This window comes from Pistacia vera, unplaced genomic scaffold, assembly GCF_008641045.1.
Source record: "Pistacia vera cultivar Batoury unplaced genomic scaffold, PisVer_v2 Contig397, whole genome shotgun sequence".
Classification (NCBI taxonomy): domain Eukaryota; kingdom Viridiplantae; phylum Streptophyta; class Magnoliopsida; order Sapindales; family Anacardiaceae; genus Pistacia; species Pistacia vera.
The window spans coordinates 215,112-241,998 of record NW_022196220.1 but is presented as its reverse complement, the minus strand read 5'-3'; the positions used below and the strand labels follow the sequence as shown (position 1 = coordinate 241,998).

Here is a 26,887-nt window from a genome sequence, read left to right as displayed (position 1 = left end):
TTTATTTACAACCTATTTCAAAATATTAAACAAAGATATCCAAATAACACGCAGCCCAATGTCTAGTTTGTATAATAATTATGAAGTTTTATTTTTCCCCCTTTTTTTTTCTTTTTTTTTTTTTTTTCTTCCAGATTTTTGGATATATTATACTTGTAAATGATTTAAAGTTAGAATTAATGGCCAAAAAATTTTGTGGATCACAATCACTTTCTCATTCAATATAATCCAGTGGTTGTTTCTATGAAGTTGAGTAGTGGGAGTAATTAGTCTTTATAATCATAGTAATAGATAACAACAATATGAATTGGCCATAAAATCATCCATATAATTATTTTTTCAACTTCTATCATGTCCCGACGTCCTTAAACTCTCTACTTCTTGAGTTGACTTAATTTGATCAAATTCTGATATTCCGCCAGTCGATGATTGACACAACCTTCTAGATAAATAAGTGTTTTATTTAAAATATTATTACATATGTCTTCACGTATCAGAGTAAAGCATTAAGTAACTAATACTCCATGATCACCCGAGCCGATAATGTCTTTTCAATATGAAATTAACAATTTTATCACTTTTTAAAGGGTTATCTACTTTTTCCCACTCAAAGATTCTATGATATTTTCTCAATTTAAGATATTTAAGATATTATTTTATTATTTAAATTTATATTTTGATAACGAACATAAAGCAAACTCAGGTTAAGACTATTGAAACTTTTAAAAAAAAAATCGATGAGTCTTTTGATGATAAAATATTGGATTTGGTGGATAGAATTGATCAGAATTTGACTTAAAATAGGTAACTGTCTAAACCTTAATCGTTCAATTGTCAATGATTGATGGGATCGATAAAAGTAGGGTTTGAAAGGTTTTAGTGATTGATAATTAAAAAAGAGAATAATGCTGATGTGAGGTTCGGAATTGATAATAGAATATATACTTTGGATAATAAGTCAGGATGAAACAGTTGCACTAAACAATTATTTAGATGGAAAAAGTTGTTTACTCCTTTTTAAAAGAATCAAGTGTCCAAGAGTCTAAACACGGACGGCCGCTAAAGAAAAAATATACTATTTTATAATGAAATAGAGTATATTAAAATAATATACTATCTTAAAAATATCAATCATATTCATGAAATGTGAATCACCTGGTGACCTTGGTATTAAACAAGCATGCCGGTAAAGATGTCATCACGTGCTCTGCTCCGTTCGTCAACCTCTGAAAGTCAGAAAATAGTAAGATTTCTGTTAGAAAACATGAAACGCTACTGTTATTATAAATCCTCTTCACTTATTAAGTTAGCATTTTCAAATGAAACAAAATTAAACACGAGAACCAGAGGATTTTATATCATCTTCATGGTTCTATATTATTAGCTATGAATTACAATCCTATAACATTATAGGAGAACTGTATCATGATAATGGTCGACAATAAAATGGTAATATGTTTTTTTTTTCCAATAATACTATACTTATAAATAAATCTTACAAAGATTTTCATACAAAGTGAGATGGCAAAATATAAATGGAAGAGTGAAATAAAAAGTCAAACTCATTAAATTCACACTTCTATTCATTTTTTATCACATCATTTTGTATGAAGATCTTTGTAAATTTTTTTTATAAGTGTAGCATTACTCTCTTTTTTTAACCCCAAATGGTTGGTTTGATGGTCAAAGAGTGGCCTTTTGGGCTTACAAAATGTTCAATAAATCTTAGAAATTAATTGAAATATGTACAAATTGACTCAAATACCCTGGTTACAAAAAACAAAATGGTATTATGATTGTTATCTTTATAAAATAAGATCATTTCTATAAATACCTTATGTTTTTAGAAATTATCGGTTAATGTGTGGTGTTTTGTTGGGTACATCCTTGTTTTGTGGTGGTTAGGTGTTTGGAAAGGTGGTTGGCTAGTGGTGTTGGAGATAGGGCTGTCAGACGAGCCAAGCGGCTCGCTAGTCGGCTCGACTCGGCTCGTCTGAAGCTCATTTATGACTTGGCTCATGATTAACCAAGTCAACTCGGCTCGAGCTTGCTGTATAAAATAAGTCGAGTTCGAACATGGGGAGGCTCGGCTCATAGGCTCGCGAGCCTGATGTGGCTTTGCTAAGCAGGGTTCTATTCGTTATATTTTATAAATTGTGGGGATTGAAGTGTAATCTTTATTCTTTAGTTTTAAAAATTTGTAAAAATGACATTTAAGCCCCCAATGTAATTAGTTCTAAAACATAAAATTAAACCCCCAAATCAGATTTCCCAAATCAACAAACCCTAACCCCTAAATTTGTTCTTGCAAATTTTCATAATAAAAAATCAAAATCAAAATAAGGTTGTGTTGATGAAGAAGACGAAGACGAAGATGAAGAAGAAGAAGATGGAGATGGAAGCAGCGTAAATCATGATGTTTTGCAAGATGAAGATGAGATGGAGACGAAAATGAAGATGAAGATGAGATGAAGATAAAGATGAAGATGATGGAGATAAAGATGAAGATAAAGATAAAGATATGCAGATGATGCAGTCATGTAGATGATGAAGATGATGGCAATAAAGATGCAGATGATGAAGATGAAGTCGAGTCAGCTCAAACTCAACTCGAACTTGATCGAGCTCGAGTTTGAGTCCCTTTTTTCTAACTTGACAGGCTCGAGCTCGATCCTGTAGCAAACGAGCCGAGTTTGATAAGTCGAAAACTTGACTCGGCTTGGCTCCTTTACAGCCCTAGTTGGGGATGGGTGTGACCGATCGACCAACAACCATGTGGCCTCGACGTGACGCCTGATTTTATGACAATGACGTGTTGCATAGCCAAGCTATGACACAGTGATTTTGCCATTGCTTGGCTGTGAAAGTATAAAAAGAGGAGAGAAAATGATATTGATATAACACTGTAATTGGCAAAAAATGATTTTTAACAGGGATTAAAAGAAATGGTAATTTTGAATTAAATATTATAATTTAAATTTAAATATTCTAAAATTAAATTATTTAAAAACGAGTTTTACAAATAATACTAACTCTTAACATTTGTAACGTGGAGAACATATGTGTTCCGGCACACATTTGTAAGGGTAAGGACAATCGCACAACAATGAATAAGGTGGATTCAGACACAAAGGTTTGGGCCCAAAAAGAATCCGATAGGGTTGGACTAACTGATAAACAAAAAACAGCCCAACTCAGAGATATACACTAATTTAAGTTCGTGCTAGAAGTCTAGAACAAAGCAATAATTCTACCTGGTTACTAGTCTATAAAGTTTATTTTATTTTTTATTTTTATTACACTTTAAGAGTTAATAACAATAATCCTTTGAATTTTTTCAAATTATAGAAACCCTAAGCATTTATTTTTTAGGTGTTATAATTCTAACGGCTTATCATTGACAACATATGAATTTTGTATTTCAAAAACATCATAATTTTGTATTTCAGAAACATTACAGTTAGCGTTTGGTTTGGGAAATTTTTTATTACTGAAAATATAGGATTATCATTGAGATAGATTATCTTAAAGATTAATGAGAAATATTATATTAATAATTTTGGTTAGATTGGTGAGTATAAATAATTAATATATTTGGTTGGGAGGAATAAAATATTATCGGAGGGTTTTTTACTGAATTGCCTTTCCTTTTTAATAATAATGTTATATTATTATTATTAAGAGTATTGCTTTTAACTCCCTCCATTTGATAATTTAGCTAAAATAGCCCAACAACAAAAGTTTAAAATGTAACAAAATACTTCCAACCACTCAAGATGACTGTCGAATATGACCAGTCAGATTTGGCTGGTCATACACTATTCTCGCGACTATCAACGCAAGCCGGCGGTGGTGGTTGACGATCAATAGTCGTCTTGGGTGGTTGGGGTTATTTTGGGTATTATTCGTGTAAATAATGAGGGTATTTCTATCCAAAAAATTAATTTATGAGGTTACATAAGTGATTTTGCACATTTGGGTTATTTATTATTTAGAAAACATATGAGAGCATTTATATCCAAAATGTTTATTAATTAAGAGTAAAATCAGTATAAATAGTAGATTACTCGGTAATAAAAAAATAACACTCTTTCAAATGGTAATTAAATTACCCCTATATTATCTATAATAATCATTATTGGTATTGATCGATTATCAGAATCTTTTATTACTTAACACTCAAACATGATATTGTTAGATTAAAAGATATATTACCGGTGTTATTTTATGACCTGAACCACTTGTATATACAGGATCTATGTCTTTTAACTCACAATTTAATTCTAAACTATAATAATTTATCTAGTAATATTTCTTGAGCCCCAGCGCTCGAACTTGAGAATCTTGGATGGTTTCTCTTTAGGAAATAAAATTGTCTCAGTTGATTCCCTTCTTCCCACCCCCACCCCCCTCCAAAAAAAAAAAAAACTTCTAGGTCAACTATTGATTTATATATTTATCGAATAAGCCTTTTGATGGTGTTGGGGTTAATTATTAACTTTCTGCGTCCTCTAACTCCGCCCAGATAAAGCCCGAGTTGATGATTTTATTTGAAGGAAATTACAAGTTAGCTGTATCCTTTGTCTCAATGACCCTATATTTAGACAAATCATGTTAATACTATATACAACAAATAAGCGACACTTTATTTCATGGTCTTTCTTCATCTCAGAACAACCTCATTTGTTGCCAACTTCAGCACTTAGTTATTTTTGGAACTGCTGTATATATATATATATAGTCCACACATGTCACAAGATTTATACTTTCATAACTTAAATCGAGTATAATACGAGTATAACAGCTGATTATTTTAGCTCCGTGAGTCAACTTAAAAGTTGGCCTTTGCTTGTTCAGTGTAATATAATATAAATATATACACCGAATCTTAACGTAGAACTTTATTGATTGAGATGAACAAACACAATGCACACAATCAATTAAATTAAATACTTACGAAACTTATTACAAAACAATATTCGACCGCCCAAATATATATGGGCATAAGCAACTATTATTTGGTCTTGAATGTGAATTAGATTGGTAATCTTAGCAGTTTCAGTAATAACTTTGACGGTAAGAAGGACCTCCCTCGAGCCCCGGTTGAGGAGGAGGACCACCGGGAGCTCCATAATGGGAACCAACAACGCCAGTACCGCCTGTAGCTTCATGAATTCGCACATCATCCTCGACTGAAACTGTCACAACTTGATCTCCACTTGGACCTGTAGCGATTGTCTCATAAATTTCCTCATGTTCTTCAATACAAGCAGGAGCAGCTGCAGGAACCATCACTGGCTTTTTCTTCTTAGCTAAGCAGAAGAGACCAACCAAGAGAAATGCAATGAAGAAGACGCCACCAAGAGAGGCACACACAGCTATAACAGTGGTATGGTTGCCGCCTGGCGGTGGTGACACAATGTCTGATGACGGCGGAACTGCTCCAAAAGGTGGTGGTGGTGACCCGAAAATAGGCGGGGTATTGCCCTGATTTGGTGGTGGCGTGTAAAGTGAAGGTGGTGTATATGGAGATGGTACTTTTGGTGAAGGTGGTGTGTATGGAGATGGTTTTGGTGGAGGCGTGTAATAATGTGATGGTGGTGTCTTTGGAGATGAGTTTGGTGGAGCCGTGTGATTATGAGATGGTGGTGTGTTTGGAGATGATTTTGGTGGAGGATTGTAATTATGAGTTGGTGGTGTATTTGGAGATGAGTTTGGTGGAGGCGTGTAATTATGAGATGGTGGTGAGTTTGGAGACCATTTTGGTGGAGGCGTGTAATCGTGTGAAGGTGGTGTGTATGGAGATGGTTTTGGTGGAGGCGTGTAATCGTGTGACGGTGGTGTGTATGGAGATGGTTTTGGTGGAGGCGTGCAATCGTGTGACGGTGGTGTGTATGGAGATGGTTTTGGTGGAGGCGTGCAATCGTGTGACGGTGGTGTGTATGGAGATGGTTTTGGTGGAGGCGTGTAATCGTGTGACGGTGGTGTGTATGGAGATGGTTTTGGTGGAGGCGTGTAATCGTGTGACGGTGGTGTGTATGGAGATGGTTTTGGTGGAGGCGTGTAATCTTGTGAGGGTGGTGTATATGGAGGTGAATTTGGTGGAGGCGTGTAATCTTGTGATGGTGGTGTATATGGAGGTGAATTTGGTGGATGCGTGTAATGTGATGGTGGTGTATATGGAGGTGATTCTGGTGGAGTAAGTGGACCCTTCCCTGGAGGCGGTGGTGTGGAGTGTGGAGGTGGTGAAGTTGGATGATCATGGTGGTAAGGAGTTGGAGGTTGAGGTGATTTTGGGTGAGGGTAAGGGTGGCGTGGAGCAGGAGGAGGAGGAGGAGGTGGATGTGGATAGACATGATGATGTTGAGGTGGTGGTGAATTGGGATGTTTATGGTGATGATGATGGTGGTGGTGTTTTGGTGGAGGCGGTGCTGCCGTGACAGGGTTACATGGAGGAGAAGGGGGTGATGGTGGTGGGGGAGAATAGTATGGGTAAGCCATTTTCAGATATGTTGGAGCACTTGCACTGTGTAGCTAGTGATGGCATGAAATGGCTTTGAAGATGGGCTCTATTTGTAGTAGTTTTAGGTCAGTCTCAACTAATCTACTTTTATATTTAATGGACAATTTGCTAATTAAGTAATTTTTTACTGACTGATGAATAATCTAAAATCTATATTAATTTGTTCCTAATTGAGGTGCACATGATGTCAATATCATTTTACCACTTTATTAGGTTCGTGAATAACTAGCACCTCTACCCTAAATCCCTAATGTATATATTACACACGTGCTTAAAGACTTTCAAGTTTCCACAGCGCAAGCTCATGGAGGGTCTGAATCAATTATTATTAATTTATGCCCTCAATGAATATCTATATATCATCAAATTGCCTTAGAAATATAACGTATCAACTAGCAAGTTGCACAAAAAAAATGAACCAAATTGAAGAATTTTCAATTATGCATGAAACTTGAATTATTATAGTTTGCATATCTAAATTAGAGTGAGTGTGAACCCATGTGATGCAAATAATATTGAATAGGTTTCCAGAAGTGTTTAATCAATTATTGAAATTATAAATTTTAGGATTAGGTTTAGAACATGAGTTAAATAAGAGGAATGACAGAAATATTTGTCTACTAATGTCTGAAGGGTAATGCCTAAGAAATGTCGTTTCTTCCGCAGCCGCTATGTAATCATGCATGGTGGTAAAAGCTGATTTCATGTTAGGTTTCATTCTCAATTATCAAATATTTAGAATGAACACAAGTACTTTACAGAAGACAAGTATAGCTGTAAACAAATTCAATATTCGCTAACGAACAAAAAGTTGTTCAGATGATCATTTTTTTTATTTCTATTTATAATTAAATTTCTGTGTAATGTAAATATCTTACATATGATTTTACCCACAGTATTTGAGCAATTAATTAATAAATTATCCAATCTAATTTATTCAAATTTAATAAATTTTAATACATCTATATTAATAATGTTTGATCGAAATTCGAATTCATATGTTAATTGCTGTGCGTAACTGTCCTGCGGGCCCGATTCGTGCCAACTGTTCAAGAACCATGCCAAGATCGAGCAACTAGGATCACCCATGTGTCGTTTGGTTAGCGGATAGCTTAACCAATGAGCTTACCAATCCCTAAGTATGGTTGTTTTGACTTAAACATGGGCAATAACTGACTCAAATCTGGATCACGGGAGATTATATGTATAATCTACACCGTAATCTACCTGCCCTCACCTAGTGTCAAACGCTTGAGAAGCTACTTCAAAAAAAAAGCTATCTCAACTTGCTAAATCATCATCAGCGCACCTCTGTAACACTTCTCTTGTAGCCCTCAGTGGATATATGTTTGGTTCTAATTCATCAGAACACTTTAAAAAACTATCTTGCACTCTTATTACTCAATTTATTTTCATATATTTTTTGATTTCCGTTAATAACGGGCACATCTTATCCAGTCTCATTGTGGTCGATTGGATATCTTTAATTATTACAGATTTTTGTTACAACATTAATAATAATAAAAAAAAAAAATTAATTATCTAACCACTAATTTAACTAATTAGTTTTCCCTCTTCATAAAATATTCTAATTGCGTGTTAGATTATTAATCAAACTACGATTGGCCAATTGCGTGTCAAACATCAACTCAATAAGTTAAAACCCGAAGACTGAAGTAGTCAACTGATCATACATATATTATTTATATGATCGTAATGAGTTATGCATTTTATCAGTTTCCCAGTTAATCAGACAGCGAGGCACCGAAACTTGATACATGCAATGTTTATAATAATCTTAATTCAAATAATAAAAGCATATCAATTATCATATAAAACAGCAACATGGAGAGTATCTTGATTTTATCTGGTAAATAGTAATTAACAATCATGTGTACAATAAAAGCCGCCAAGTAATTGATGACCTCAAGCAGCAATTCATCATCTTACATATCAAGAAATTTTCAATTCTTGAGTTGAGACCCTAATTTACAGTACCATGTTTTATGTTTGATAATATAAAAGAAGAACATAACTTTATGTAGGCCATGTCCATGTCCAGGTCCAGCCAACAAACAAGTAGACCCATCTATTATTAATAAATAGAACTTAAGTAATACAACATTATGTAAAATGTAATAGCTTAAAGTTGGCCTCGCTAAGCTCTAGGCAATACAGAAAGACGTTAAACAAAATAAGATCAAAATCCTGAAAAAATTAAGAGAAAATGAAAGCAAATATTTTATTCATCTTCGGCCAGCTTGTCCAAGCAGATTATAAATGTAAGTGTATTGTTTCCTCTAGCGTTAAGAGCCATTGATTTTCCTGCAGTTGGTTCTGACTTCTTGAATGAATCCCGCAGGTGATTCCAGGTTTCCCATCTTTACCATTGCATTCGTGAAATCAGAGAAAAAAGCCTTTTGGTTAAGGCTGTAAGATTTCACTTGAGAATCCGTGGAGCCATTGTTGAAGAGTTCTTGGTCGGAGTGTAAAAGGCCCTTCAAGTTGACCAAATCTGTGAAATAAGCATTATCGAAAGAAGTAGTGGATTGATCAAGAGGAGTTAGATTATTATCTCCGCCTGCACTTGGGCAAACTCCCTGCTTCGAAGCTGCGTAGGTGGGGTCAATGTTAGTCTCGTTGTAGATACGGCTCCTAAAGGTAATGCACCTTGCTAGACCCACAGTATGAGCTCCTACAATAGATATTAATTAATGATTATTAACCATTAATTATACATTTCAAAAATAATTAATTATGAATAGACATTTTCTATACCTGAGAGAGTGACCATTTCTTGTTTGGTAAAACCCTTGTTTGAGAATATGGTTATAAGATCACTCAGATTTGAGGATGGAGGAGGGAGATTGGAATTAGCATCACTTAAACTCGCAGTAGTTGAATCCTTTCTGCCTAATGGTACAGTCCATGTCGGGCCTCCCAACTGATGAATTCATAACATTATTAGATAAAGACACAAAAATTAAAAGAATGATGAGTTGAAATAATAATCGATCCCATAACACAAATTTTTTTTTTTTATCATTGGAGGTTTCAGGCCAATTTGTGGCACTTTAACTAATTTTTGGGACACTGGAATTGTCAGTTGAATAAGAGTCCCAATGATCACTCATATTAGTATTTGAGAGAACTAGAACTCAAGAATTCGTAGAACTCTAACTCAATAGTTCATAGAACTCTTTTTGCTCTTTTATCATTAAGTCATTCAGTAGTGGTTATACAAATATTTTAAGTTAAAATATGTTTCTTTTCTTTTTCAAGAATTAACTACCAATTAAAGTAAGATTCATATAATAAAAGAAATGGATGTCTGATGTCTCGTAAATGAAAAAATTATGATATTTGCAATAGATTAAGGTTCTTACAGCCACAGTGGCATCGCGAGCCGCTAGGGTTAAGATGTCTGAACATGAGACAATTCCAGGGCAGATTTCTTCAAGTTTAGCTTTGATGTTATCGATCAACTCAAATCCTCTTAATGAATTTGCATTTCCAAATGCTGTTTTCTCTCCTGTGAAACTCTCCGTGTCATCCAACAATACGGAGCCATCACAACCCTGTTAATTTACACATATACAATAAGGATATCAGTAATTAAAACCACACATGCATGCATGCAAATATTTATGCTTGTAAAATCACAAACATATATACATATATGATATTAAGATCGAGGTAAGTTGCGTAAGAGGACTTGCATTGACAAAACAATCATGGAAATGAAGGCGAATCAATGAGGCCCCCATGCGGCTCTCGTTGGCCACTGCAGCTCTTACATAGTCTTTGATTGTAGGGATAGCTACAGGGCATGAAAGAGCATAATGGAGAGATGATAGCAGGCCTAGCAGCTGTGCAGAACCCGTACTCAGCACCAGCAGGAATATGAAAACTGAGAAGATCAAAGAAGCCATTTGTTATAAGAAAAACGAGGACACTGATATATTGAAGAAACTACTTCCTTGTACTGGCAAGTTGATTGGACCTGAAATTTATAGCCATTGAAGGAATATTTTTATTATAAAAAATAAAGTAGTTTACATATAAATATGCTAACACAGGCTGAATCCAACAGTTATAATTAGATTTCATAATTGATTAATTTGTCCACACTCCATAGAGCGTATAATACTCCATTGAACTAGGAGTTTAGAGGGATTCTTTACACTTAATTCATAGACTTTGAGTACATAGTATTTAAAAATCATTAATTAAGCAAATGGGCAGCTTAGTACGTGCTGGTTTAAAGTTGCAGTGCTAGGTGCACGAGTTTACTCTCTTTTTTATTCGGTGACTTTGATTAAAAAGAAAAATATGAGCTAGAATATAGAAACTGAAGCCACAAAAAGTCAGAAGTTTTGAGTATTTAGTTATGTTGCCCACGTTTGCGGATGCCTGTTACTTCTTCTATGAGATTAAACTATTATCTCAACCTAGATCAGATTTGTCATTTTTTATCTATTAATTCAGATGTTTATTTATTGAATCATAAGGAAGTTTAAATTTGTCACAGATATCCATAAGTCTATTGATTATTTCGTCATCTTTATTTCAATTAATAACTCTAAGGGGTCCGAGACGATGAACTGAACTAATTTCAAGTTAAGCCCATAATAAATGGATTAGCATAAATGAAAAGGCTGGCCGAATCACTTTACTTCAATTTGTATGTTTGCAGACTTGTGGTATGGGATTATCTATATACATTTTGCAAAACTTAAAAATGAGATATATTATTAAGAAAAGAAAACATCGAATTTAATCATAGGGAACAAGATCCCCTCAAAATAATACCAGAATTTTTATCTATTTATTTATTTTTTTAAGCAAAAAAATCCAAATTCTTTTCAAGATGATTATATTCATCTTCCTCCCAATTCTTGCACCTCCCAAGTCAGGTTTTCCCTCTTGGATTTTAGCTTCTCGTATTCTACATTTCTAATTTTATTACTGTTTAATTACCTTTGGATTGGATGAGTTAGACTGATCTTTTATAAATTATAATCGTGGATGCATGTACATAGAAAATATTAGGGTGTTTTCACTAACAGTTTACGGCTAATCTATCAAAAAGTTTGAAGCCCGAATATTGTATTTTGGGTCAGGTAGAACACAACAAGCAGACTGATTGCTGGCCCATCAGTGAAATAGACTGACATATGAAACAATGGTAAGTGATTTTTAGCTCTATTATTTTTGTCTTTCACCCATCTTCAAGTTTACGTGGAGATATAGTTGTAATAAAAATAATAATTCTTCTTCTTCTTCTTCCACCTTCAAGTTTATTCACCTGCAGTAATTCTTATTAATTTAAGTTTATTTCTAGCTACTTCTTTTGGCTGAGTGGTAATTTTATAAAGAATAAATGTACAATCCTATACAACACAGCCCCAACTCGAAACAAAAAAGAAGCAAGGGTGCCTTTACAAAAATCTGAAAAATCCCAGCCCAAGCAACCAGCTTTTGCACAACACCCTTGAGCAGAAAATTGTGATGATGTAGCACCTAATTTGTGCTTATGTGGAGTCAATGCTAATACATGTGGTCAGAAGGTATTTAAAGAATAGTTAAGAGGCATTCGTGATCTTTTCTCTTTTTAGACCTAATCACTTTTTGGGTCATCTCCTTCTCAATTTTTCTATCTTGGTTAATAGAGAAAGAAAATCTGTTACAATGAAGATTGAGGTGGAGCCTTGGAGATCGCAAGATGCATCTAATGGTTTGGTGAGATGTGGCATCTTTGGTTGTTACACACCTGTTCTCTTTCTTTTCTTGTGTATATATTCTCTAATCTATTGTGTATTTTGGCTGCATGAGAGGTGAGGCAAAAGTGAGTTTTTGGGTGATTAGCAAATGGGTTTTATCTTGGGGTTTCTTCTTGTATAGTGGGAAGCAAAAACTCTATAAGATTATCCTTTATAGTGCACTTTCCTTATTGTCCTAAAGAGTGGATGTAGATAATCAAATTGATTACCGAACCACTATAAATCTTGTTTGTTCTTTATTTTCTTTATGCTTATTTTCATTTCCATTGTTAATCGTTGTGGCCGTTGTTCGATTAGAAACTTAGGGTTTCCTATTTTACTTTTTCAAATAGTCTTTTGTTTCAACAAGTGGTATCAGCCAGATTAGGTCTGGGTGTTTAAGATTGTTCAAATTTGTGACCGTGTAGGGTTAGATCTGAAACTTCTAGGGACGGGCTTTCTTGACTAGGACTTGATTTTTGGGGCCTTTCATCTCCTAGTATCTGTGAGGGTTTAAAACCTAGATATGTCTAAGTTTGAGGTAGAGAAATTCACTAGAGACAATGATTATGGTTTATGGAAGATGAAAATGAGAGATGTTTTAGTTAAAGATGGTTTGTCAGCTACCTTAGAGGGTGAGGATAGGTTACTAGAGTCCTTAACTGAGAAAGAAAAGAAAAAACTCTTAGACAAAGCCAATAGCACCTTGATACTTGAGTTAGGAGACAAAATTTTGAGAGAGGTAAAGAAAATGAGTACACCAATAGGGTTTGGGAAAAGTTAGATTCTTTATACCTGTCCAAATCATCTCCTAACAGGTTGGTTTTAAAATGGATAAGTCATTAGGAGAGAATATCAATGATTTCATGAAATTGGTTCAGGATATAAATGGTCTAAGTGTCAAGGTTGAGGATGAGGATCAAGCTGTCATTCTTATTAACTCTTTGCCAAAAATGTATGCAAATTTTTTCGATACTTTGAAGTATGGTAGGTAGACTCTTAAGCTAGATGAGGTTGTGGTAGCAATTACTGCAAAAGATGTTGAGTTTAGGAAATAGGGTAAACTAGATGGTGAGGGGCTACATGTGAGAGGTAGATCTGAAAAGAAAAGTCATAAGAAAAGGCATTTTAGGGGCAAATCAAAGTCAAAGTCGAAATTTGTAAGAAAATGCTTTTACTATCATAAGGAAGGTCATTTCAAAAGGGACTGTCTTGATAGGAAGAAAAAATCAGGGGAAAGAAATACTAGTGGGAGTGTAGATGGTGCTTCTGATGGGTACGAGAGTTATGATGTGTTGGTGGCTTCTGAAAGGGAAATAAATTCTGAGTGGATTCTAGATTCAGGGTGCACATTTCACATGCCTCTAAATAGAAGTTTCTTGATGAACTTTAAGAAGTTAGAGTCTGGAAAAGTCTTGATGGGTAATAATGTTGTATGTAGAGTCTTAGGAATTGGGGATGTTAGACTAAGCTTGCATGATGGCAGTTCAAAATTACTCATAGAGGTTAGGTACATACCAGAGTTAAAAAAGAATTTAATTTTCTTAGGAAGCTTAGATTCAAATGGGTATAGCTATAAGACTCAAGGTGGAGTTCTTAAGATCACTAAAGGGTCCTTAGTTATTATGAAGGGAGAGAAGAAGAATGGACTGTATGTCCTAAATGGATAAACCATCACTGAAACAGTAGTTGTATCACTATCCCAAAAGTCTAACAAGACCTCTTTATGTCATAGAAGGTTGGGACATGTTATAAGAAGGGTTTAGTTGAGTTGAGCAAGCAAAAGGTCTTAGAAGGGGACAAAATAGAGAAACTAACCTTTTGTGATAATTGTATTTATGGAAAGATGAGCAAGATTAGGTTTAGTGTAGGAAAACATTGTTCTAAGTCCATCATAGACTACATTCCTTATGATGTGTGGGGGCCAACTAAATATCCATCATTGGGGGGTTGTAAATTCTTTATTAGCATCATAGATGATCACTCTAGGAGAGTGTGGATATACTTCTTGGAGAGCAAAGGAGAAGCCTTTAGCAAATTCAAAGAGTGGAAAGTTATGATTGAGAATCAGAAAGGGAAGAAAATTAGAAAATTAAGAATTGATAATGGGTTATAATTCATTAATGAGGAGTTTGATAAACTGTGTAAGGATAATGGAATCCTAAGGCATAGGATAGTTAGGTATACACTTCAAGAAAATGGGCTAGCTGAGAGGATGAATAGGACTATCCTGGAAAATGTTAGAAGTCTATTGTCTTATGCCAAATTCCCTACCAAATTCTGGGCAGAAGCTGCTCATACAACAGTGTTCTTGATTAATAGGATTCCTTCCTCAACCATTAAGTTCAAAACACCTACTGAAAAATGGACTGGACATCTAGTTGACTATAGCAATCTAAGAGTTTTTGGCTGTACTGTTTTTGCGCTTGACAAGTCAAATAAGTTATACCAAAGGGCTATTAGGTGTATTTTCATAGGCTATCCTGATGGGGTAAAAGGGTATAAGTGTTGGGATATTGCTAAGAAAAGATGTATAATCAGTAGAGATGTTAGGTTTAATGAAGAAGAATTAGGTGGGTTGGGTAAGAATGATGGTGAAGTTAGTGAAAGAACTGAAGTCATTAGGTTTGAATTGGATGATGAAACTTCTACTAATAATCTTGGTGGTTTGCAACTGGATTATCAGCAAGAAGACTTTCAATCCCAAGATGAGAAACCTACCTTAGTGGAGAATGAGGATAATCTAGCTCATGATGAAGAAAATGAGCTCTAGAACTACCAGTTGGTTATAGATAGGCAAATGAGAGAAATTAAGCTGCCTAGTAGATATTCACAGGCTGACATGGTTGCTTTTGCATTCCAAGTTGCTGAAGAGATAAAGAAGAACCTATGACAGTTAAAGAAGCCATGAAGAGTAGAGAGTCTAAGTAGTGGAAGTTAGCTATACAAGAGGAGTATAAGTCCTTGATGAAGAACAAGACTTGGATTCTTATCAAGAAACCTGAAGGCAGTAGGGTTGTCAAATGTAAATGGGTATTCAAAAGAAAGGAGGGAATTCCAAGGGTAGAGGCACCTAGATTTAAAGCTAGGTTAGTGATGCGACTAAATCAACCTTAGCAAGTGCACTAGTTGTGTTCAAGTAATAAAGTGATGAGTTTGAGTATCGTCCCACAGAGATCAAAGCAAATATTTGTAATTACCTAAACTACCTACACATTATTTGAGAAAACGAAATCTTAGAGTGTAAAAGTAACAGATTAAAAATAACTAAATTAAACAAATAAATAATGTGAAGAATTTTGCAATATTAATGAAGTTAGGGTACAGATTTCCCCCTAATTATGCTTGACAACTACTCTTAATACCCGTTTGTTCTATAATTGTAACACCCGCATGGAGGTACGTAATTTAATTTATGCTCTTATACCTTTAGTTGATTTTTGCTAAAGTTATTTTGAGAAAATGTGAAGAAAATGCCTTAAACTTGCATTAAGTGTAAAATGGTCTTTTAACTCAAAATTAGTTGAAAAAGTGGGGAGTGAAAAGAGATAGAATTTCATGGAGAATGCAATAAATATTATGGCATTATTGTAATTGACTAAGGGACATAGATGGAATTTTAAAGAAAGTGCAAGGGCAAAATGGGAAACTAATATATATTTTTATGTTATATCAAGAATTGAAGAGTGAAACCCTAGCCACTCTTCAACCCATTTTCACGCCGCTTCTCTTCCAAATCCTCTCAATTTCTTCACTTTTTTTCAAAAGAATTCATAGATTTTGGGTATTTTTTGGTGGATTTTCAATCCCAAACAACTTTAGGTAAGATCCTTGCACTAAGAAGTGATTTTTCATTTTTAAAGTGTTGAATTTTGATGGTTTGTGCTCATAGGATTTAAAAAGAAGAGAGTTTGATCAAAGAAGATTATAAAAGGGGTTGGATTGCTCATATCAAAGGTAAGTAAATCCCACCCAAGTTATGATTTGGGAAATCAAGTATGTAGAGATTTTACATACATGTATATGCTTATGATTTGAGAATTGTTGATAAAATTGATAAATTATTAATAAATTTGATGATTATTGATGAATATAATTTAGCCATGAGAAGTGGTTTTGATTGTATGATGATTAATTGAAGTTTGGTTGAAGTTAGAAAGAGTTGAGTATAATTTTTGGGAGTGTATTGCTTTGGACAGGTTTAGTACTTGTTTAAGGGAGTTTTACTCCAAATATTGGTGGCTTGAGAAAGAGATAGAATTGTAGTCAAATTAGGGTTTGATTATGCATGCAATATATTTGATGAAATGTCCAAGAGAAGTGTATGCATGAGTTTTATTCATTTATGAATTGATATAAGTTTGTAGATGGTAGAGAGAAACTTATATTTATGCTACATGACATCATTGCATTTAAACATTTGCATTTAGAAAGAATTATAAGCATGAAACCATCTACATACATACATCTTCATAAGAGCATGAAAAAACACTAAAATATGTTAAAGAGAAAATAGAAAGAAATGAGACTATTAAGATATTCAAATCTGAAATTTTAGTTAAAGAAGTGTAAAAAAATAAGAAGCAGAGAATGTTGTTGCGATGGGGACCCAGTGAGTGACAGAGTCCCACATGCACGCCGCCTTTAGTGAGCGGCCTCAGAATTCAGAAAGAAAAATTGTACAATCTGTTAGAAGTGCGTGTGGATGAGGACTGTACCCAGAATTAGAGAATTCAGTCATACTGCCAAGGCTCCAAATCCATGCTTCAACCGAGTCCGATCGGCAAGAAAAGAAAGAATAGAAAAGAAATAAAGAAATAAAGAATAAGAAACAGAAAACAGAAAAGAAAAATAGAAAAGAAAATGCATAATCTATGCATTTGTGCATTTGCATCATAAATATGCATAATACCATGCTCATTATCGTGAGTAGTGAAAAATTAGAAAATTTAGAGAAAAACAGTGAGCAAACAGAGAAAGGATGAGAAAGAACAGAGAGAAGAACAGAGAAAGAATAAAGAATACTCGGGAAATGAGTTGTAAGGAAAGAAAATTCAGGATTTTAATCAACGAAGAGAGAAGGGTAGCATAGCGGGTTTACTTACTGAGCAATTAGTGCTCACTCCATTGTTTTCAATGTTTTTACAGGTAATAGGTGAGTTGCGGTCACTCGGAATGTCATGTAGTGGAAGGGATTAGGCTACACTGTCAAGTTGCTATTTTGAGTATATTTGTATATAAAGAAAAATTAAATGTGGACCCATACTTTATTACTCGTTTATATGTGTATTTTCTTATATATATATTTTTAATGAGTTTTATTGATTATTTTACGAGTATACTAGCTAGAAAGAAAGTATTACAATGAATTGGTAGGATTCTTCTAAGGCCAATTATCCTTATTCAGGCATAATATTCAACTTAATACAGATCCCTATTCGGTTACTCTGAAATTAAGAAGCATAAATTCATCAATCCCTTACGACTAATTCGCCCTATTCGGTTATGAATTAGATGGACCACAAATTAATCCTAGAATCTCTATTCGATTACTTCTAGTTTTGATATGTTGTGCAATGTTATTCTAATAAAACAATTATGAATATGAATTAAGCAATAAACCCTAACTTCTCTATTCGAAACATCATTAAGGTAATTGAATCAATCTAACATTCATAAAGCATTAAACCTAAACTCTTGCACAAATTCATAAACATAAATCTGGTATTAAGTATAAAAATTGTTCAAAACATAATTAGGGTTTTATCCTCCCCTAACAAAAGAGATTGACTCCATCCTAAGAACAAAGAAATAAATAGAGAAAAAGGAAAACATATTCAAACTTGAAAAGAAACAAAAATCAAACTCTTAAATTTGATCTTCAATCTTCAAGCCTCAAGAATGTGTCTTCTCCTCTCAAAAATATGCAAAATCCGTCCCCTGACAACTGATCTCAATTATACTTAAATACCCAAAAGAGTCCTAAGTGAAAAGGGAAAGAAAAACTGATAAAAACGCCCTAATAGTTTCCGCCACAACCTTGGCTGTGGCCAAATTTAAGTCACCACAGCCTAGGCCATGGTGCTTCCTTTGTTTTTTCTTTGTTCCACCGACATAGCCATGGTGAACTACCAAGGCATGGCCTTGGCCTTCAAGAATGTTAGGTAATCTCAACTTCTTCAAGCTTTAAGTCCCAATTTCATTCCAATACTCCAATCTACTCAATCAAAGCCTAAAAGACACAAAAGTTATCCAAATCAATAGGTAACCATTCATATCTCAAACTTAACAAAAACAAACATTAAAACAAAGGAAACAAATGAGAAGTTAACTAATTAAACTAACATCAAAACAACCCTATAAACACTCAAATTATGTAACTTATCAATTAGCTGCAAAGGGCTTTACACAGGTTGAGAGTGTAGACTATACTGAAATTTTTTCACCTGTGGTGAGGCATACTACCGTTAGGGTTCTCTTATCTTTGGTAGCTCAATTTGAACTTGAATTAGAGCAACTTGATGTTAAAACAATCTTCTTACATGGTGATTTAGAAGAGAGAATTTTGATACAACAACCTGAAATGTTTGAAAAAGGTTTTACAAATCAAGTATGTCTTTTAAAGTAGTCTTTGTATGGGTTGAAACAGTTGCCTAGACAATGGTATCAGAAGTTTGATAGTTTTATGATTAATGCTGGTTTCAAGATAAGCAATTGTGATGGCCGTCTTTACTTCAAATGTTTATATGGTGACTGTTATCTTCACTTAGCTCTTTATGTTGATGATATGTTGCTAGCCTGTAGGGATTCTTTTGAAATTGCTAGTTTAAGATTGAAATGAATAGGCAGTTTGAAATGAAAGACTTGGGGCAGGCTAGGAAGATTTTAGGTATTAACATTGAAGGAGATAGAAAAACAAGGAGGATAGTACTATCTCAAAGGGAGTATGCTGAAAAAGTTATTAAGAGATTTAATATGCTTGATTGTAAACCTATCAAGACACCAATGAGACAACATATTAAACTAAGTTTGAATCAGTGTCCTAGTTCAGAAAATTATAAAAGGGAAATGGCCAATATTCCTTATGCAAATGCAACAGAAAGTTTAATGTACTTAATGGTTTGTACAAGACCTGATTTAGCTTTTGCAGTAAGCTATGTGAGTAGATTTATGGGCAATCTTAGAAAAAATCACTAGGAAGCAGTGAAATGGATTCTAAGATATGTTAGGGGAACAATCTTAACTGGGATTGTATACAATATGGGGCAAGATCTAATAAACTTTATTATGAGGTGTGTTGATGCTGATTATGTTGGATATCTTAATAATAGGATATCAATGACTAGCTTTGTGTTTTCTCTATGGAGTATGGTTCGTTGGAAAGCAAATTTGCAGGCTATTGTGACTTTATCAAGTATGGAAGCTGAGTACATTGCAATCACAGAAGCTACAAAGGAAGCAATTTGGCTCAAGGGAATGCTTAGTGAATCGGGTTCATTCAGACACAAATTCCAATCAAAAGTGATCGCCAGAGTGTTATGTTTCAGTGCAAAAATCAAGCTTTCCATGAGAGATCGAAGCACATTGATGTGAGGTTGCACTTCATCAGAAACATGATTAAAGAGAAAGTTATCAAGGTGGAGAAAATTCCTGAAAAAGAGAACCCAGCAGACATGTTTACCAAAGTTGTTACTTTGGATAAACTAAGGCTCTTAAAGGGTCTGCTTCATATTGAGTAAAGTGAAAAAATTTCCCAAGGCAATAGGGAATAAGGAAATCAGATGCCAAGGTGGAGATTTATGATGATGTAGCACCTGATTTGTGCTTATGTGGAGTCAATGCTAATACATGTGGTCAGAGGGTATTTAAAGAATTGTTAAAGGGTATTTGTGGTCTTTTCTCTTTTTATACCTAATCACTTTTTGGGTCATCTCCTTCTCGATTTTTCTCTCTTGGTTAACAGAGAGAGAAAATCTATTACAATGAAGATTGAGGTGGAGCCTTGGAGATCGCAAGATACATCCAATGGCTTGGTGAGATTTAGCATCTTTGGTTGTTACACACCTGTTCTCTTTCTTTTCTTGTGTATATATTCTCTGATCTTTTGTGTATTTTGGCTGCATGAGAGGTGAGGCAAAAGTGAGTTTTCTGGTAATTAGCAGAGGGTTTTTATCCTAGGGTTTCTTCTTGTATAATGGGAAGCAAAAACTCTGTAAGATTATTTTTTATAATGCATTTTCCTTACTGTCCTGAAGAGTAGATGTAGGTAATCAAATTGATTACCGAACCACTATAAATCCTGTGTGTTCTTTATTTTCTTTATGCTTATTTTCATTTCCATTGTTAATCGTTGTGGGTATTGCTCCATTAAAAACTTAAGGTTTCCTATTTTACTTTTTCGATTGGCTTTTTGTTTCAACAAAAATGAACAGCAGAAAATAAGCAAACTCAAAACTGCAGCAAAAAAAAAACCAGCAGCTAAAGCTTCCAAGAACCACAACCAGATAGCAAAAGCAAATAGAAAAATCCCAGCCCAAGCAACCAGCTTTCGCAAGACACCATGAGCAGCAAAACAGTAGCAAAAAGCAAGCTAAAAGCTACCTAGCAGCAACAAAACATTTGTTTTTATTTCTGGTAACTACAAATACAAAACTTTGAAAAAATATGAAGAAGAAGAGTTTTTCTATTATAATTATATCCCTATTTGAACTTGAAAATTTGGGTTAAGACAAAACAACAATGCTATGGACACTGAGACTGTGCACCGAATTCTTATACTGAATTACGTGTCACATGACTCAGACCAACCACATATCCCATTAACAAATATTTTGCGAGTGAACAGCCGTTCATCAACTATGGATGGTCGTTCACTGTTATTGGACGAGAGTCCATTATATGTGGACACCCGTCCATTGTTTAAATTAAAAAAATTTGATAACAAAAATCATGGACACCCGTCCATGTATTATGGACGGCCGTCCCTACTTAATGGATGATCATCCATTGTTTAAATTAAAAAAAAAAAAAAAAGTAATGGACGGGTGTCCTCTTAGATGGACGCCTGTCCATTATCATATTTGATAGTACCTGTTTCTTTACTTTATTTTCATTGCACCTGGTTCTTCACTTTTTTTTTCCATGGCAGAATATTATTTCTGATGCAATAATCACCACTACAACCACCACCACCATCGGAGAACCAGATCATGAACAGAGGTGATAAAGTAAATAGAAATTGGAGTTTAGAAGAAGAAAATAGAAGGAAACAATTGAGAAGGTGATGAAAGAAAGAGACGAGGAGCTGGCTTTGTTTCTTGAAATGAGAAGACGCAAGAAGGAGAAAAGTAACCTTCTTCTTCACAACTATGACGACATCAATAGTAACATCAGACCTTTCTTCACAACTAATGGATAAGCTTCATATCCCACAAGCCACATCAACATTTCAAGTATTACCTTATACTAACACTTTGGTCGGCGGCATTCTCCAGGGCTTGGTAAACATCAGACGACGAGACACTTGGCAGAAAAATATTGAACAAGAGAAAAATATTGAACAAACGATACATTAAATATGGACGCCCCTTCATATATTATGGACGGGCATCCATAATTTTTATGTAAAGTTTTTTAATTTAAACAATGGATAGGCGTCTTTTTAATTTAAATAATGGACGAATGTCTATCTAATAAGGACGTATGTCTATTTAGTAGGGACGTTCGTTTATAATATATGAATAAACGTCCATGATTTTTATTTTCAAATTTTTTTAATTTAAACTATAGACAGACGTCCATTCTAGGTAGAGATCCGTCTATAATAAATAGATAAGAGTCTATTAAAAATGAATGACTATTCATCAAATATAGATACAAAATGTTTGTTAATATATTACGTAGTTACGCGACAGCTCATTCGATGGAAAATTTCGGTGGGAGTCTGTGGTGTCCAAAGCGTAATAAAAATCACTTTCCTTGAAAAGATGCATTGACCAAACAATTTTACGTGAAGACATCGAGATTCGAGCATCATTATTAACTTTAATAATGTGATTAGGTCACATGCGAGATCAAATGGGTGAATTTTGTAAACGAACATAAACAACTGGAAAGTGCAAGGGCAGCAGGTATAATTATCGAACCCCAACTATGTTTAAAACCTCTTCTCCGTTAGTCAACAATTAATAGTTGATATTTAACTAGAAGGTAAGCTCATCAAACCCCCATTTTATTTCTTTAAATAATCCTAACATCTCCTTTTGTAGAGAATACTCACAAAACCCCTTTTCATCCTAATTAAATATTAAATTATTTTTGTAATATACCAATTAAATTTTAAATAAAATTGTTTACATACTCATATTTAACTAGTAATGCATATATTATAGGTAGAATATGATTAACTGTTGTTAAAATTATAAAAAGAATTAATAAAAAATTATTAATTTGGATATAAACATTAAATTTTTTTTTTTCTAAACCAATTTAATCATAGAAAATTAACAATGTCTTATTAGTTAAATATGAAATTTTAAAGAGTTTTATTCTAAAATATTTAAATATATTGTATTTTAATTTATTAGTAAAATAAATAAATAAATACGTATTTTAATTTATATATATATAAGGTTGTTTCGTGGCTTATTTCTAAAAGAATGGGTTGTCATTATAGTGAGAAAAAATAAAATGGGGTTTATAAAATTTATCATTTAGTTTAACGGGAGTAGCAGCACTACAGCAGCAGGGAGTTTGAAGCAATTTCTAAAATGAGAGGACGTTTCTAGTTTCCCACAATAGTTTGAGGGGTTTAGCGATATATCCAATTATCCATTGCGCCCTTCTATTCAGTAGAACCCAGAAATGCAACAAGACATGAAGACAGTAACAACTTGACTCCTACTCCTCGCCCCACTCAAGTCTAAAATAAATAAAAAATAAAACAAAACAATTTTAGTTTCCCAAAGAGAATCGAGTCCTGAGATTGCATATGGGCAGGAGGGAAGAAGAGAATCCACTCTTACTCTCAACCCCACAACAAAATGAAGTACAAGAAGAATCAACCAAAGATGCTAATCTCATCTGCAAAACATGGAAGGAATCAAAGAAATTATGGCAAATTGCAGGGCCCTCCATCTTCAGTCGCCTAGCAATGTTTTCCATGACAGTAATAACTCAAGCATTCGCTGGCCACCTCGGTGATCTCAATCTCGCTGCAATTTCCATTGTCACTACTGTAATTATCTCCATCAGCTTTGGCTTCTTGGTAACCAAAATCCAAACTTTAATTATTTCATTTCAATTAAATTGTTTTGGTTTTTTAGTTTACTTCATCCCATTTTAGTTGGGCATGGCGAGTGCGCTGGAGACATTATGTGGCCAAGCTTACGGAGCCAAGCAGTACCACATGCTAGGCATATACATGCAACGCTCATGGATTGTTTTGTTCATATGTTCGATTTTGTTGATCCCCATGTTCGTTTTTGCATCTCCAATATTGAAGCTCATTGGTCAGTCAACAGCATTGGCGGAGCAGACCGGTATTGTTGCTATTTGGTTGATCCCATTTCACTTGAGCTTCCCTTTTCAGTTCACTTTGCAGAGGTTCTTGCAGTGCCAATTGAAGACCGCAGTTATTGCTTGGGTCTCTGGTGTTGTCCTTTTGGTCCATGTGATTGTGAGTTGGGTTTTTGTATATAAGTTGAGAGTTGGAATTGTTGGAACTGCTATCACTCTTGACTTTTCATGGTGGTTGTCGGTTTTAGGACTTTTCTGCTACAGTGTTTGTGGTGGCTGTCCTCTGTCTTGGACTGGTTTCTCTGCTCAAGCCTTTATTGGGCTTTGGGAATTTTTTAAACTCTCTGTGGCTTCTGGGGTTATGCTCTCGTATGTGTTTGCATACTATTGGTTTAATGAATATTGAATGTTTTAATATTGGAAATGATCAATTTTGTTTGTGTTTTTTATGATTATTTAGGTTGGAAAACTTCTATTATAGGGTCTTGATCATAGTGTCAGGTTATATGCACAACACTGAGGTAGCTGTTGATGCCCTTTCAATCTGGTTGGTTCCTAGTTCTGAACTTTGTTTCTATAATTTCGTTTCTTTGTTTGAGAATCTATTGTTTGCTTGTTGAAATTTTTAGTTACTCTACATTCTAAATACTTTTGGCAGCATTACTATATATGGCTGGGAATCCATGGTTCCTCTAGGATTTTTGGCTGCCACTGGGTATGTTTCTGGTTGTAAGTTCCACTTCCCTTGTCTCTCCAAACTATCCACTATAAATTGTAAAAAAAGTGAAAAAAAATGTTCGATGTCTAGGAAGAATTGAGTGTATAGGAATATATTGACTTCATCATTATAATGATAAGTCAACTGCACACCTAGAAAGTGAGGAGCGGAACAGGCAAATGTGTTTATCACCTTATCCCTGTACTTTGAAACCTTTTCTTTAGTTGTCTTGTCTCTCTTATGAGACTAACTATTAAACCGTGTAATAATTTCTGTTATTATCTCATAATAGGTAATAATTTTATCAGAACACTGAAGACAGTTCATTCAGCCCACAGGCCACAGTTCTAACAACAATTGAGCCTCATGCGTTTCTCATGTATGATTTTGATAGCATATGAAGTGTACAAGTTGAAAGCTAAGGATAAACATTAACTATAGTTTGAATTGAATCTCAACATGGTCCAAAATGATACTTATATTATCGTATGCATTTGTATGGTTTAGACACATGCCTTCTCCAATACACTGAAACCTGTAGAACTTTTTACTTCGTAAATTTGGACACCGGTTTGTTTGAAATAAGATAACTTGTCATCTTTAAGGTTTTTCTGGTCAAATACATTCTGAAAAGTTAATTGATTGGTTCTATTACTCTGGAACTGCGAATTGTGGTTAGTCAAGGACTCTTTAAATTCCTTCAAAAAATTCGTATTCAAACAGAAAATTAGTACTATATTTTCCAGTTTCCATTGTATTTTTGGGATTAAAAGCTGTTCATCTAGGAAGAGAATAAATTGAAGTAGACTAATCAAGTTTTCCCCCTTCTCACTTAATAATAAGCAATGATTTCTTCATTCAGAGTACGCGTGGCAAATGAGCTTGGTGCTGGCAATGCAAATGGTGCAAAATTTGCCACCATTGTTTCAGTGCTGAACTCCCTTTTGGTTGGACTTTTCTTTTGGTCAATTATTATGGCCATCCCTGAGAAGCTTGCAGTGATTTTTACCTCAACTTCTGCTGTTATTACGATGGTCAATGACTTGGCACTTCTACTGGCATGCACCATTCTCCTCAATTGCATTCAACCAGTTCTTTCAGGTGAGAAGATCAATTTTTTTTTCCCATGGCATTTGCAAATTTGAGTCTTGTGGTATGTTTTCGTGACTGTATGTCATTTTGCAGGTGCGGCAGTTGGATCCGGTTGGCAAGCAATAGTGGCATTTATAAACATTAGTAGCTACTACCTAGTTGGACTGCCTCTTGGGGTTTTATTGGGGTGGTTGCTCCAATTTAATATCACTGTAAGCACAATTACTCTTCCACAATCGCTCAGGCACACTGTGATATACTACATAAATAAGGAGAATAATGCTGTATATCTGAAATTTGTATCCTAATTTTTGCATCCAAAGTAATGTGGCATTTATTTAAAGCTATACATCATATTACCATACAATCACACAATCCCCGTTAAAAATTAATGCCACATTACTCATTTAAGTATGATGAAACTTGATTATGACTTCAGAATTCTCTAACCTGCTATGCCATGTTGTTGTTACTAACTACAAAGTATAACTTATGATGTGCTTCTGAATTCTGCTAACGTAAACCATGTAATAGTTATTTGGGGCTGTTTGTATGTTTGTCTACAAAGCTTTCATTCAATCTCTGAGTTGTAAAATGATATAAGCAGGGCATCTGGACAGGAATGATCTGTGGAACTGTGGTTCAAACATTGATACTATCTATCATCACCATAAAATGTGAATGGGAAAAAGAGGTAACTCCAGATCGTGTTACTCTCAAACACTTACATAAAGCTCTTTCTGTTTAAAGGAGGTTAAATATTTATTGCTGTTGAACTGATATTTACAGGCACAGAAGGCTTGGATCCATATATTTAATGAGGCAGCGTCCAACTGATCATTTTAATTTTGCAAAGCCACACTTCAAAGCGTGTTTGATTTATTCTTTGTATTTTAAAACATTTAAGTTTATATGGATTGTCCAAGGAGATTTATGGTTCTGAATATTGTACCTCAATTCCTCTGGTTAGCGAAAGTGTTTAATTGCTGAACTGATTTGGGTGCCTGTACAAAAAACTCCATGTGATCGACATTGATTGATTTAGTGGTTGTGTAACTTAATGGTGGCTAAAATTCTGCTCTACAGAATTGATAATTGAAACTGGAAGCATATCACTTGGACCAGAATGTTCAACCGATTTATTGCCCACGTGACAACATTTATTTACGATTCAATAAATTACAAACTTTGCGTGATACTGTGATTGGCCCATTAAGTGGTGCGGCAATCAATGTGGTGGGGGCTCGTGAACGGTGAGGATAACAATATCCAAAG

At 34.4% G+C, this 26,887-nt stretch overlaps 3 protein-coding genes across 3 annotated transcripts; 1 reads left to right on the top strand and 2 right to left on the bottom strand.

Moving 5' to 3' along the window:
- Window positions 1–5,058: 5,058 nt before the first annotated feature.
- LOC116141272 (extensin-1-like) lies at window positions 5,059–6,501 on the bottom strand. Its single transcript, XM_031426795.1, has one exon. The coding sequence runs from the start codon at window positions 6,499–6,501 to the stop codon at window positions 5,059–5,061; it is 1,443 nt and encodes a 480-aa protein (XP_031282655.1).
- A 2,328-nt stretch (window positions 6,502–8,829) lies between these two features.
- Window positions 8,830–10,455, bottom strand: LOC116141271 (cationic peroxidase 1-like). Its single transcript, XM_031426794.1, has 4 exons — window positions 10,243–10,455; window positions 9,910–10,101; window positions 9,302–9,467; window positions 8,830–9,218 (listed from the first exon to the last, which is right to left on the bottom strand). Exons 1-4 carry the CDS (start codon window positions 10,453–10,455, stop codon window positions 8,830–8,832), a joined length of 960 nt encoding a protein of 319 aa, XP_031282654.1.
- A 12,727-nt stretch (window positions 10,456–23,182) lies between these two features.
- LOC116141293 (protein DETOXIFICATION 27-like) lies at window positions 23,183–26,674 on the top strand. Its single transcript, XM_031426811.1, has 8 exons — window positions 23,183–23,551; window positions 23,630–24,171; window positions 24,263–24,349; window positions 24,461–24,517; window positions 25,383–25,621; window positions 25,706–25,824; window positions 26,220–26,306; window positions 26,402–26,674. The coding sequence occupies exons 1-8, from the start codon at window positions 23,276–23,278 to the stop codon at window positions 26,447–26,449; spliced, it is 1,455 nt and encodes a 484-aa protein (XP_031282671.1). The 5' UTR covers window positions 23,183–23,275; the 3' UTR covers window positions 26,450–26,674.
- The last annotated feature ends 213 nt before the right edge of the window (window positions 26,675–26,887 follow it).

Excerpts from the sequence above, each read along its gene's own strand:
- LOC116141271 (XM_031426794.1), bottom strand. The coding sequence starts at position 10,455 with ATGGCTTCTTTGATCTTCTCAGTTTTCATATTCCTGCTGGTGCTGAGT. Across the intron at positions 10,102-10,242 it reads TCCATGATTGTTTTGTCAAT|GGTTGTGATGGCTCCGTATT; the intron begins GCAAGTCCTCTT and ends GTAAATTAACAG. Across the intron at positions 9,468-9,909 it reads CTCGCGATGCCACTGTGGCT|TTGGGAGGCCCGACATGGAC; the intron begins GTAAGAACCTTA and ends TGAATTCATCAG.
- LOC116141272 (XM_031426795.1), bottom strand. The coding sequence starts at position 6,501 with ATGGCTTACCCATACTATTCTCCCCCACCACCATCACCCCCTTCTCCT.
- LOC116141293 (XM_031426811.1), top strand. The coding sequence starts at position 23,276 with ATGGGCAGGAGGGAAGAAGAGAATCCACTCTTACTCTCAACCCCACAA. Across the intron at positions 25,825-26,219 it reads TGCTCCAATTTAATATCACT|GGCATCTGGACAGGAATGAT; the intron begins GTAAGCACAATT and ends TGATATAAGCAG. Across the intron at positions 26,307-26,401 it reads AATGTGAATGGGAAAAAGAG|GCACAGAAGGCTTGGATCCA; the intron begins GTAACTCCAGAT and ends TGATATTTACAG.